Source organism: Babylonia areolata, chromosome 27, assembly GCF_041734735.1.
Source record: "Babylonia areolata isolate BAREFJ2019XMU chromosome 27, ASM4173473v1, whole genome shotgun sequence".
NCBI lineage: Eukaryota > Metazoa > Mollusca > Gastropoda > Neogastropoda > Buccinidae > Babylonia > Babylonia areolata.
In genome coordinates this window covers 2,008,270-2,020,769 of record NC_134902.1, presented here as the reverse complement: position 1 = coordinate 2,020,769, position 12,500 = coordinate 2,008,270, and the positions used below count along the sequence as shown (strand labels likewise).

At 50.6% G+C, this 12,500-nt stretch overlaps 1 protein-coding gene across 1 annotated transcript in view; it reads right to left on the bottom strand.

Annotated features, from left to right (window-relative positions):
• Positions 1-12,500, bottom strand: part of LOC143301555 (MAM and LDL-receptor class A domain-containing protein 2-like) — a 247,425-nt gene that overhangs the window by 47,795 nt on the left and 187,130 nt on the right. The window contains exons 133-139 of the mRNA XM_076615934.1: positions 12,360-12,500; positions 11,489-11,644; positions 10,074-10,208; positions 8,927-9,058; positions 6,489-6,628; positions 3,868-3,973; positions 2,305-2,519 (exon numbers count right to left, since the gene is read on the bottom strand). The exon at positions 12,360-12,500 is cut by the window's right edge and continues 115 nt beyond it. Of these exons, the coding sequence (XP_076472049.1) occupies positions 2,305-2,519; positions 3,868-3,973; positions 6,489-6,628; positions 8,927-9,058; positions 10,074-10,208; positions 11,489-11,644; positions 12,360-12,500 (1,025 nt within the window). The remainder of the gene's footprint in view (positions 1-2,304; positions 2,520-3,867; positions 3,974-6,488; positions 6,629-8,926; positions 9,059-10,073; positions 10,209-11,488; positions 11,645-12,359) is intronic.

Sequence of the window (12,500 nt, the reverse complement as noted above, 5' to 3'; positions counted from 1 at the left end):
GAGGCACACACACACATAAAAAGAGGCACACACACACATACACACATAAAAAGAGGCACACACACACACACATAAAAAGAGGCACACACACACACACACATACACACATAAAAAGAGGCACACACACACACATACACACATAAAAAGAGGCACACACACACATAAAAAGAGGCACACACACACACACACATAAAAAGAGGCACACACACACACACATACAAAGAGGCACACACACACATACACACATAAAAAGAGGCACACACACACACATACACACATAAAAAGAGGCACACACACACACACACACACACATAAAAAGAGGCACACACACATACACACATAAAAAGAGGCACACACACACACACATAAAAAGAGGCACACACACACACATACACACATAAAAAGAGGCACACACACACACATAAAAAGAGGCACACACACACATACACACACAAACAAACTGACCCACTCTCTTCTCCCCACTTCTATCCCTCCATCACCACCACCACCACCACCACCACCCCCAACCCTTTTTAAAAATAGTTTTCATCTTCAAGTGGAAAGACGCACAGCTGAAGATAAACATACAATAGTTTTATAATTCTCCAAACTCTTATTCCACACACACGGCATGGTGTTGTGTTACAGGGAAGGACAACTTGTTCACTGTTCCTCCCTTCACCCAGGTGTGGATGTGAACCTGACTCAGTGGAGGAAGGTTAAAAGCGGCAGGAGAGGACTGGGCCCCGCCTTTCTATGTCGAGCGCTGGACACAGTGGATTTGAAACCACTACCTCGTCTGCCGTAAAACCAATGGGACTTTCTTTCAGTGTCCAGTGTAATAACTGCAGGGAAAACAACAGCGGAATACTTTCCAAACCAATGGGACTTTCTTTCAATGTCCAGTGTAATAACTGCAGGGAAAACAACGGAATACTTCCCAAACCAAACCCAACACAGACTGTTTCAGTTTCTCAAGGTGGCGTCACTGCGTTCGGACAAACCCATATACCCTACACCACATCTACTATACAGATGCCTGACCAGCAGCATAACCCAACACGCTTAGTCAGGTGTTGAGAGCATGTCTATTTATCTTACAGTACCTATCAGAGTGCATTTCTTCTACAGAATTTGGCCAGGGGAAATCTCTCTCGTTGCCATGGGTTCTTTTTCAGCGCTGCACACAGGACCTCGGTTTATCGTCTCATCCCAACAACTGCACGCCCAGTTTCATTTTCCAGCCCAACTCGGGAGAAGGGGCGAGAGGGGGATTCAAACCCGCACCCTCACGGACCTCGGGAGATGACCGTCTTGACCATTCTACCACCTTCCTCCTCCAACACAGTGTGACGGACAGCATGTTACCTGTGGCCCACTGGACAGCATGTTACCTGTGGCCCACTGGACAGCATGTTACCTGTGGCCCACTGGACAGAATGTTACCTGTGGCCCACTGGACAGAATATTATCTGTGGCCCACTGGACAGAATATTATCTGTGGCCCACTGGACAGAATATTATCTGTGGCCCACTGGACAGAATGTTACCTGTGGCCCACTGGACAGAATATTATCTGTGGCCCACTGAACAGAATATTATCTGTGGCCCACTGGACAGCATGTTACCTGTGGCCCACTGGACAGAATATTATCTGTGGCCCACTGAACAGAATATTATCTGTGGCCCACTGGACAGAATGTTACTTGTGGCCCACTGGACAGAATATTACCTGTGGCCCACTGGACAGAATATTATCTGTGGCCCACTGGACAGAATGTTACCTGTGGCCCACTGGACAGGATATTATCTGTGGCCCACTGGACAGAATATTACCTGTGGCCCACTGGACAGAATATTATCTGTGGCCCACCGGACAGAATGTTACCTGTGGCCCACTGGACAGAATATTACCTGTGGCCCACTGGACAGAATATTACCTGTGGCCCACTGGACAGAATATTACCTGTGGCCCACTGGACAGAATATTATCTGTGGCCCACTGGACAGAATGTTACCTGTGGCCCACTGGACAGGATATTATCTGTGGCCCACTGGACAGAATATTACCTGTGGCCCACTGGACAGAATATTATCTGTGGCCCACTGGACAGAATGTTACCTGTGGCCCACTGGACAGAATGTTACCTGTGGCCCACTGGACAGAATGTTACCTGTGGCCCACTGGACAGAATATTATCTGTGGCCCACTGGACAGAATATTACCTGTGGCCCACTGGACAGGATATTATCTGTGGCCCACTGGACAGAATATTATCTGTGGCCCACTGGACAGAATGTTACCTGTGGCCCACTGGACAGCACGGCCTTGTCCCCGGGCCTGGCGGGCAGTGAGGTCTCAATGTAGACATAGTAACCCTGTCCGCTGGTGTGGTCCCGGTCAGGGCCTGTCCCAGGGGAGGGCGAGCTGCGGTTGGTCCACGTCCAGTCCAAGTCGTCCGTGCGGGACTCGAAGAAGCCACACAGCCCGTCCTCAAAGGTACAGTTGACGCTGAAGTCTGTGACAGAAACAATGAAAAACATCCATGTGTGACACACACACTGACAAAGAGCGAGGAGGAGACAGAGCAAGGAGAGAGATTGAGATGGTTTATTGATAAAGGCCACAGCCCATTAGAGGCGGGGTATACAGTAAAATGCTCAAGGTACATTCAAAGTAGGGAAGGGGAGGAGAGATAGTGGCGAGATGAGAGAGAGAGAGAGTGAGAGAGAGGGGGTAGGAGAGACAGATGAGAGGTAGAGAGATGAGAGGTAGAGAGAGAGAGGGGGGAGGAGAGAGAGAGAGAAGGGGAGGAGAGAGAGAGGGGGGAGGAGAGAGAGAGAGGAGGAGAGAGAGAGGGGGGAGGAGAGAGAGAGAGAAGGGGAGGAGAGAGAGAGGGGGGAGGAGAGAGAGAGAGGGGAGAGGAGAGAGATGAGAGAGAGAGAGAGAGAAAGAGAGAGAGAGAAGGGGAGGAGAGAGAGAGAGGGGGAGGAGAGAGATGAGAGAGAGAGAGTAAGAGAGAGAGAAGGGGAGGAGAGAGAGAGAAGGGGAGGAGAGAGATGAGAGAGAGAGAGAGAAGGGGAGGAGAGAGAGAGAGGGGGAAGAGAGAGAGAGAGGGGGAGAAGAGAGAGAGAGGGGGGAGGAGAGAGAGAGAGGGGAGGGGAGAGAGATGAGAGAGAGTGAGAGAGAGAGAGAAGGGGAGGAGAGAGAGAGAGGGGGGGGAGAGAGAGAGAAGGGGAGGAGAGAGAGATGAGAGAGAGTGAGAGAGAGAGAGAAGGGGAGGAGGGAGAGAGGAGAGAGAGAAGGGGAGGAGAGAGAGAGAAAGGGAAGACACGGATCGAGAGAGAGCAGAAAGAGAGAGAGAGGGGGTGGGAAAGAGGGGATAGAAAAGAGAGGGCGAGAGAGGAGAGGAGGATGGAGACTGAGGGACAGAGAAAGAGTGGGACAGCAAGACATACAGACAGGGAGGAAGAGGGAGAGAGAGAGAGAGGAGGGGTTGAGAAAGAGAGAGAGAGAAAAAAAAGAGTGGGAGAGAGGGAGGAAGAGAGACAGACAGAGAGGAGGGATGTTGAGACAGACAGACAGAGAGGAGGGATGTTGAGACAGACAGACAGACAGACAGAGAGGAGGGATGTTGAGACAGACAGACAGAGAGGAGGGATGTTGAGACAGACAGACAGACAGACAGAGAGGAGGGATGTTGAGACAGACAGACAGACAGAGAGGAGGAACACTCAGACAGACAGACAGACAGACAGAAAAGGCAGGGGACCTCAAAAGACCAAGTGACTGTGTGCCAGATAACCAAATCATCAAGGTGGATGACTTCACCCAGGTAACCCAAGCAGACGGCACCATGACTTTACCTGGGTTCTGAAGCTCGGCACCGGACTGACAGTCGGCGAAGTTGACGTCATCAATGGCCACGTCATAGTTGCCAAAGCCTGGGGTGGGGAGTGCAGCAAAGGTGATCTGTGACAACAACAGTGATGAATCCATATCAACTCTCTTCTTGTTCGTCCAGTGTACGTCTTTTCACCGTGATTAGGCGGAAAAGGCGGGTAGGGCAGGTACTGATGTTGGAGAGGTGGTGGTGCAATGCACTGGATAATTATGGTAAAAGTGGTCTGAGTATATAAGCTGTGTATATGTGTTCATGTGCGCGCGCGTGTATGTGTGTGTGTATGTGTGTGCTCGCGCGCATTTGCATTTGTGATGCTCTGTTAATGCATTAATATTTTTTTTATACATGTCTTTTTCCATTATGATTCTTAGATTAGAAAGAAGAAGAAACACCGTACATCCATAAGCACTCTCTTCAGGGTGTGCGTGTGTGTACTATAATGAAAGTCGATGTACTCGTAAGTCTGTGGTTTTTGTTTGTGTGTGTTCCCTGTGTGATTTAGCATGAAGGAGGAGGCGTTTGTACGAACGTGAGAGAGAGAGAGAGAGAGAGAGTGTGTGTGTGTGTGTGTGTGTGTGTGTGTGTGTGTGTGTGTGCTTTAATGCAAGTCAGTGTGTTTGTAACTTGTGGTCTGTGTTGTATGGTTTGTGCGTGTACATGCGTGCGTGCATGCGTGCGAGACTGTGTGTGTGTGTAGAACTAAGGGCGAGGTTTACCACAAAGGGGTAGTTGATGACACCGATGTGTGTATGTGTGTAGGACTAAGGGCGAGGTTTACCACAAAGGGGTAGTTGATGACGCCGATGTGTGTATGTGTGTAGGACTAAGGGCGAGGTTTACCACAAAGGGGCAGTTGATGACACCGATGTGTGTATGTGTGTAGGACTAAGGGCGAGGTTTACCACAAAGGGGTAGTTGATGACGCCGATGTGTGTATGTGTGTAGGACTAAGGGGGAGGTTTACCACAAAGAGGTAGCTGATGACACCGTGTGTATGTGTGTAGGACTAAGGGGGAGGTTTACCACAAAGAGGTAGCTGATGAAACCGATGTGTGTATGTGATGTGTGAAGGACTAAGGGGGAGGTTTACCACAAAGGGGTAGTTGATGACGCCGATGTGTGTATGTGTGTAGGACTAAGGGGGAGGTTTACCACAAAGGGGCAGTTGATGACACCGATGTGTGTATGTGTGTAGGACTAAGGGCGAGGTTTACCACAAAGGGGTAGTTGATGACACCGATGTGTGTATGTGTGTAGGACTAAGGGGGAGGTTTACCACAAAGGGGTAGCTGATGACACCGATGTGTGTATGTGTGTAGGACTAAGGGGGAGGTTTACCACAAAGGGGTAGCTGATGACACCGATGTGTGTATGTGTGTAGGACTAAGGGGGAGGTTTACCACAAAGGGGTAGTTGATGACACCGATGTGTGTATGTGTGTAGGACTAAGGGCGAGGTTTACCACAAAGGGGTAGCTGATGACACCGATGTGTGTATGTGTGTAGGACTAAGGGCGAGGTTTACCACAAAGGGGTAGTTGATGACACCGATGTGTGTATGTGTGTAGGACTAAGGGGGAGGTTTACCACAAAGGGGTAGTTGATGACACCGATGTGTGTATGTGTGTAGGACTAAGGGGGAGGTTTACCACAAAGGGGTAGCTGATGACACCGATGTGTGTATGTGTGTAGGACTAAGGGGGAGGTTTACCACAAAGGGGTAGTTGATGACGCCGATGTGTGTATGTGTGTAGGACTAAGGGGGAGGTTTACCACAAAGGGGTAGCTGATGACACCGATGTGTGTATGTGTGTAGGACTAAGGGGGAGGTTTACCACAAAGGGGTAGTTGATGACGCCGATGTGTGTATGTGTGTAGGACTAAGGGCGAGGTTTACCACAAAGGGGTAGCTGATGACACCGATGTGTGTATGTGTGTAGGACTAAGGGCGAGGTTTACCACAAAGGGGTAGTTGATGACACCGATGTGTGTATGTGTGTAGGACTAAGGGGGAGGTTTACCACAAAGGGGTAGTTGATGACACCGATGTGTGTATGTGTGTAGGACTAAGGGGGAGGTTTACCACAAAGAGGTAGCTGATGAAACCGATGTGTGTATGTGATGTGTGAAGGACTAAGGGGGAGGTTTACCACAAAGGGGTAGTTGATGACGCCGATGTGTGTATGTGTGTAGGACTAAGGGCGAGGTTTACCACAAAGGGGTAGCTGATGACACCGATGTGTGTATGTGTGTAGGACTAAGGGGGAGGTTTACCACAAAGGGGTAGTTGATGACACCGATGTGTGTATGTGTGTAGGACTAAGGGGGAGGTTTACCACAAAGGGGTAGTTGATGACACCGATGTGTGTATGTGTGTAGGACTAAGGGGGAGGTTTACCACAAAGGGGTAGTTGATGACACCGATGTGTGTATGTGTGTAGGACTAAGGGGGAGGTTTACCACAAAGGGGTAGTTGATGACACCGATGTGTGTATGTGTGTAGGACTAAGGGGGAGGTTTACCACAAAGGGGTAGTTGATGACGCCGATGTGTGTATGTGTGTAGGACTAAGGGCGAGGTTTACCACAAAGGGGTAGTTGATGACGCCGATGTCAACCGAGTACTGCTGCCAGGAGTTGCCCGCGTTGCCCGTGTAGTGCCACAGCCCCACTCCGTTGTCTGTGCCGATCTCCGACGTCTTCTGCAGCAGGATCATCATGTTGCCTGCAACAACAACATCACATGTGATGTTCCTCACTCCATGTAGGTGGTAATGGGTACCTCAGTTCTGTTGGTGACGGAGAGGATTGGGCCCCGCCTGACAACTGAGAGAACACAAGCATTCTGTTGTCAATCTTTTTATTTCTCGAAAATGTTTTCTCCTTTGCCTTTGTGTTGTGTTGCTGTGTCAGGTGACGGTAACTGGCTGTGTGTTGCTGTGTCAGGCTGACGGTAACTGGCTGTGTGTTGCTGTGTCAGGTGACGGTAACTGGCTGTGTGTTGCTGTGTCAGGCTGACGGTAACTGGCTGTGTGTTGCTGTGTCAGGCTGACGGTAACTGGCTGTGTGTTGCTGTGTCAGGTGACGGTAACTGGCTGTGTGTGTTGCTGTGTCAGGCTGACGGTAACTGGCTGTGTGTGTTGCTGTGTCAGGCTGACGGTAACTGGCTGTGTGTGTTGCTGTGTCAGGCTGACGGTAACTGGCTGTGTGTGTTGCTGTGTCAGGCTGACGGTAACTGGCTGTGTGTTGCTGTGTCAGGCTGACGGTAACTGGCTGTGTGTTGCTGTGTCAGGCTGACGGTAACTGGCTGTGTGTGTTGCTGTGTCAGGCTGACGGTAACTGGCTGTGTGTTGCTGTGTCAGGCTGACGGTAACTGGCTGTGTGTGTTGCTGTGTCAGGCTGACGGTAACTGGCTGTGTGTGTTGCTGTGTCAGGCTGACGGTAACTGGCTGTGTGTTGCTGTGTCAGGCTGACGGTAACTGGCTGTGTGTGTTGCTGTGTCAGGCTGACGGTAACTGGCTGTGTGTTGCTGTGTCAGGCTGACGGTAACTGGCTGTGTGTGTTGCTGTGTCAGGCTGACGGTAACTGGCTGTGTGTGTTGCTGTGTCAGGCTGACGGTAACTGGCTGTGTGTTGCTGTGTCAGGCTGACGGTAACTGGCTGTGTGTGTTGCTGTGTCAGGCTGACGGTAACTGGCTGTGTGTTGCTGTGTCAGGCTGACGGTAACTGGCTGTGTGTTGCTGTGTCAGGCTGACGGTAACTGGCTGTGTGTTGCTGTGTCAGGCTGACGGTAACTGGCTGTGTGTGTTGCTGTGTCAGGTGACGGTAACTGGCTGTGTGTGTTGCTGTGTCAGGCTGACGGTAACTGGCTGTGTGTGTTGCTGTGTCAGGTGACGGTAACTGGCTGTGTGTTGCTGTGTCAGGCTGACGGTAACTGGCTGTGTGTTGCTGTGTCAGGCTGACGGTAACTGGCTGTGTGTTGCTGTGTCAGGCTGACGGTAACTGGCTGTGTGTTGCTGTGTCAGGCTGACGGTAACTGGCTGTGTGTTGCTGTGTCAGGCTGACGGTAACTGGCTGTGTGTTGCTGTGTCAGGCTGACGGTAACTGGCTGTGTGTTGCTGTGTCAGACTGTCGGTAACTGGCTGTGTGTGTTGTGTTAATGTGTCAGGCTGACGGTAACTGGCTGAGTGTTGCTGTGTCAGTTGACGGTAACTGGCTGTGTGTGTTGCTGTGTCAGGATGACGGTAACTGGCTGTGTGTTGCTGTGTCAGGCTGTCGGTAACTGGCTGTGTGTTGCTGTGTCAAGCTGACGGTAACTGGTTGTGTGTTGCTGTGTCAGGCTGACGGTAACTGGCTGTGTGTTGCTGTGTCAGGCTGACGGTAACTGGCTGTGTGTTGCTGTGTCAGACTGTCGGTAACTGGCTGTGTGTGTTGTGTTAATGTGTCAGGCTGACGGTAACTGGCTGAGTGTTGCTGTGTCAGTTGACGGTAACTGGCTGTGTGTGTTGCTGTGTCAGGCTGACGGTAACTGGCTGTGTGTTGCTGTGTCAGGCTGTCGGTAACTGGCTGTGTGTTGCTGTGTCAAGCTGACGGTAACTGGTTGTGTGTTGCTGTGTCAGGCTGACGGTAACTGGCTGTGTGTTGCTGTGTCAGGCTGTCGGTAACTGGCTGTGTGTTGCTGTGTCAAGCTGACGGTAACTGGTTGTGTGTTGCTGTGTCAGGCTGACGGTAACTGGTTGTGTGTTGCTGTGTCAGGTGACGGTAACTGGCTGTGTGTGTTGCTGTGTCAGGTGACGGTAACTGGTTGTGTGTTGCTGTGTCAGGCTGACGGTAACTGGTTGTGTGACGGTAACTGGTTGTGTGTTGCTGTGTCAGGTGACGGTAACTGGCTGTGTGCTGCTGTGTCAGGCTGACGGTAACTGGCTGTGTGTGTTGCTGTGTCAGGCTGACGGTAACTGATTAAGCATTGTGTGAACGCAGCCTAAGAGTCATTGACAATAACACCTCCTCAGGTAAGTGTTTACCTGCACTGGCCCCAAACATGTGGTAGGAGTAGGTCATGTGGCACGTGGCCCCTGTACCGTTGAAGACAGGGGAGATCAGTCTGGCACGATCCTTCGTCACGCCGGAACTGGGCTGGACCAGCATGTACTGACCTGTACACACACACACACACACACACACACACACAGAGGCTCAAACACACACACACACACACACACACAGAGGCACAAACACACACACACACACAAACACACACACACAGAGGCATGAACACACACAAACACACACACACACACACACACTCACACACACACACACACACACACACACAGAGGCACAAACACACACACACACACGCTTAATACGCACATTCCAAATCAGTGCGCCATGTTGCAACATCTTTTCTATATACAATCATTTGTCCTATCTAAACCAATCGGCAACGGAATGCACGCTTATTCATACATTTCACCTGGTGTATTCAGCATGTACTGACTTGCGCGCGCACACACACACACACACACACACACACACACCTCCCAACTCCACTCACAAGCACAAGGCCAAGGTGGCCAGCTAACAGAGCGGACTGTGATCTCAGTGCTCAGTTTGCTTTGCCTTTATATTGCCCCATCTCTTGGGGACCGGCGTGGACTTAACATGCGTCTGAATTTTCCTTGACGGACGCAATAGCTGAGTGGATAAAGCTTTGGACTTTTAATCTGAGGGTCTCGAGTTCGAATCTCTGTAACGGCGCCTGGTGGGTAAAGGGTGGAGATTTTTTCCGATCTCCCAGGTCAACATACGTGCAGGCCTGCTTTTGCCTGAACCCCCTTCTTGTGTACATGCAAGCAGAAGATCAAATGCGCACCTTAAAGATCCTGTAATCCATGTCAGCGTTCGGTGGGTTATGGAAACAAGAACATACTCAGCATGCACACCCCGAAAACGGAGTATGGCTGCCTATATGGCGGGGCAAACGCGGTCATACACGTAAAATCCCACTCGTGTCCATACCAGTAACGTAGGAGTTGCAGCCCACGAACGAAGAAGGAGAATTTTCCCTCAGACTGGGGAGTTAGCGTGAAACCGCCTTTACCCAACCCGACCCTAGCGCTGCTGACATGGCTCGTGGAGCACGGCCCCGGACCGACAGCCGGTACTGACCTGTCGGGGAGTTGTCTCCGTCCCTGCTGGGTCCCTTGGTCACCGCCGAGTTGTTGGCCGCCGCCAGACTCCAGGCGAACTGACCGGTGCTGTGGTCCCGCCACCCGCACGTGCGTCCGTTGAACAGACAGCTGCCTGCAAACACAGCGACACAACAGTTTGTTTGGGTGTCAGTATCTCAAGGCGGTATCAGTGCATCACTGTTGGGACAACCCCCAACACGTTACACCACATCTGCTAGGCATGTTCCTACACGCTTGGTCAGGACTTGCATGCATGTGTATTTGTGTACCCATCAGAGAGGATTTCTTTTTGCACAGTTTTGCCATATAACAACTCTTTTGTTGCCCGTGGGTTCTTTTCCAGTGCGCAAAGGGCGTGCTGCACGCTGGACCTTGGCTTATCATCTCGTCCGAAGGACTAGACGCTCAGTTTGATTTTCCTGTCAAACTTGGGAGAAAGGGCCAGAGCGGGAATGGAACCTGCTACCTGAGGAACACTGTATTGGCTGATGAGCGTCTTCACCATTCTGCCACCTTCCTCCTTCATACAATGCTTTCATGAAACTGGACACACAGCAACTGGTGCTTTCATGAAACTGGACACACAGCAACTGGTGGTTTCATGAAACTGGACACACAGCAACTGGTGCTTTCATGAAACTGGACACACAGCAACTGGTGCTTTCATGAAACTGGACACACAGCAACTGGTGCTTTCATGAAACTGGACACACACAACTGGTGCTTTCATGAAACTGGACACACAGCAACTGGTGGTTTCATGAAACTGGACACACACAACTGGTGGTTTCATGAAACTGGACACGCAGCAACTGGTGCTTTCATGAAACTGGACACACAGCAACTGGTGCTTTCATGAAACTGGACACACAGCAACTGGTGCTTTCATGAAACTGGACACACACAACTGGTGCTTTCATGAAACTGGACACACAGCAACTGGTGCTTTCATGAAACTGGACACACAGCAATTGGTGCTTTCATGAAACTGGACACGCAGCAACTGGTGCTTTCATGAAACTGGACACACAGCAACTGGTGCTTTCATGAAACTGGACACACAGCAACTGGTGCTTTCATGAAACTGGACACACAGCAACTGGTGCTTTCATGAAACTGGACACGCAGCAACTGGCAAATAGGAGACCCAGCGACCGGTAAACACCACCTTCAATACACACACACATGCACACACCACCACAACCCACCCCTTCACATAGAGGAGACCAAAACCTCACAGGAGGTATCGATCGAACATTAAAGAATATTCTAATAATTACACTCATCACCTTACCACTACACTTACTGTCCCCAAAAGGACAACAGAACAAAGGATGAACAAAGACCCATAACCACCAACGTGGACCACGAGATACCCACAGGCCTACTCACCGCAGTTATACTCGTCGGTGCCATCAGCACAGTTCATGACGAAGTTGCAGACCTGGCTTTGGTTGACGCAGCGGTTGCCGTCATCACAGGAGAACTGGTTGGCGGGGCACGGGCTCTTCGTGGTGGCCGGAGGGGGGGACCCGCTGGGCAGGGGCCCTGCAACAGGCATTGTCAAATGCTCACTGCTGTATTCGTGTTCACGGGCCTGAGCTTGATTCGCTGCTGATGTGATGCTGCATTTAATCAACTACAGCAGCATATCCATGTTCAAGGGTTTCCACAACAGCAACAGCCCGTCTACAAGCATTGTTAAATGCTCATTGCCATATCCGTATTCAGGGCTTGTGTTTAAGTACTCTATGTGATGCTGAATTAAGCAAAGAAATCACACATCAGCAGCAGCAGCAACAGCCCTGCTACAAGCATTGGTAAATGCTCACTGCTATATTCATGTTCATGGGCCTGTATCTGATCAACTGCATTTTGTGACGCTGATTGAAAAAGCAGAAATCAACAGCAGCGGCAGCCCTGCAATAGGCATTATGGAATGCTCACTGCCGTATTCATGTTCAGGGACCTGTTTTTTTATTAGGTCTATTATGACACTGAATTAAAAACAGAAATCAACAAGAGTGGTAGCCCTGCAACACGCATTATAAATGCTCATTGCCGCTGTATCCATGTGCATATGCATGTGCTTGATTTATCCTATTAAACGTGACACTCACTAAGAGAACAGATATCGACAACAACAGAAGCAACAGCCCTGCAACAAGCATTTTGAAATGCTCACTGCCGTATCCACGTTCATGGGCCTGTGCCTGCATGCAAACACACACACACACACACACACACACACACACACACACACCTGAGGAAGGCACGCAGTGTGGTGTCATGGAGATGTCGTCAATGGCGATGTCGCCCTGGTAACCGTTGCCAACCACTCCCTCCATCACCAGCTGGAAGGAGCTGGACTCTCGCAGGGGGACGTCACGCCGCATCCAGGCAT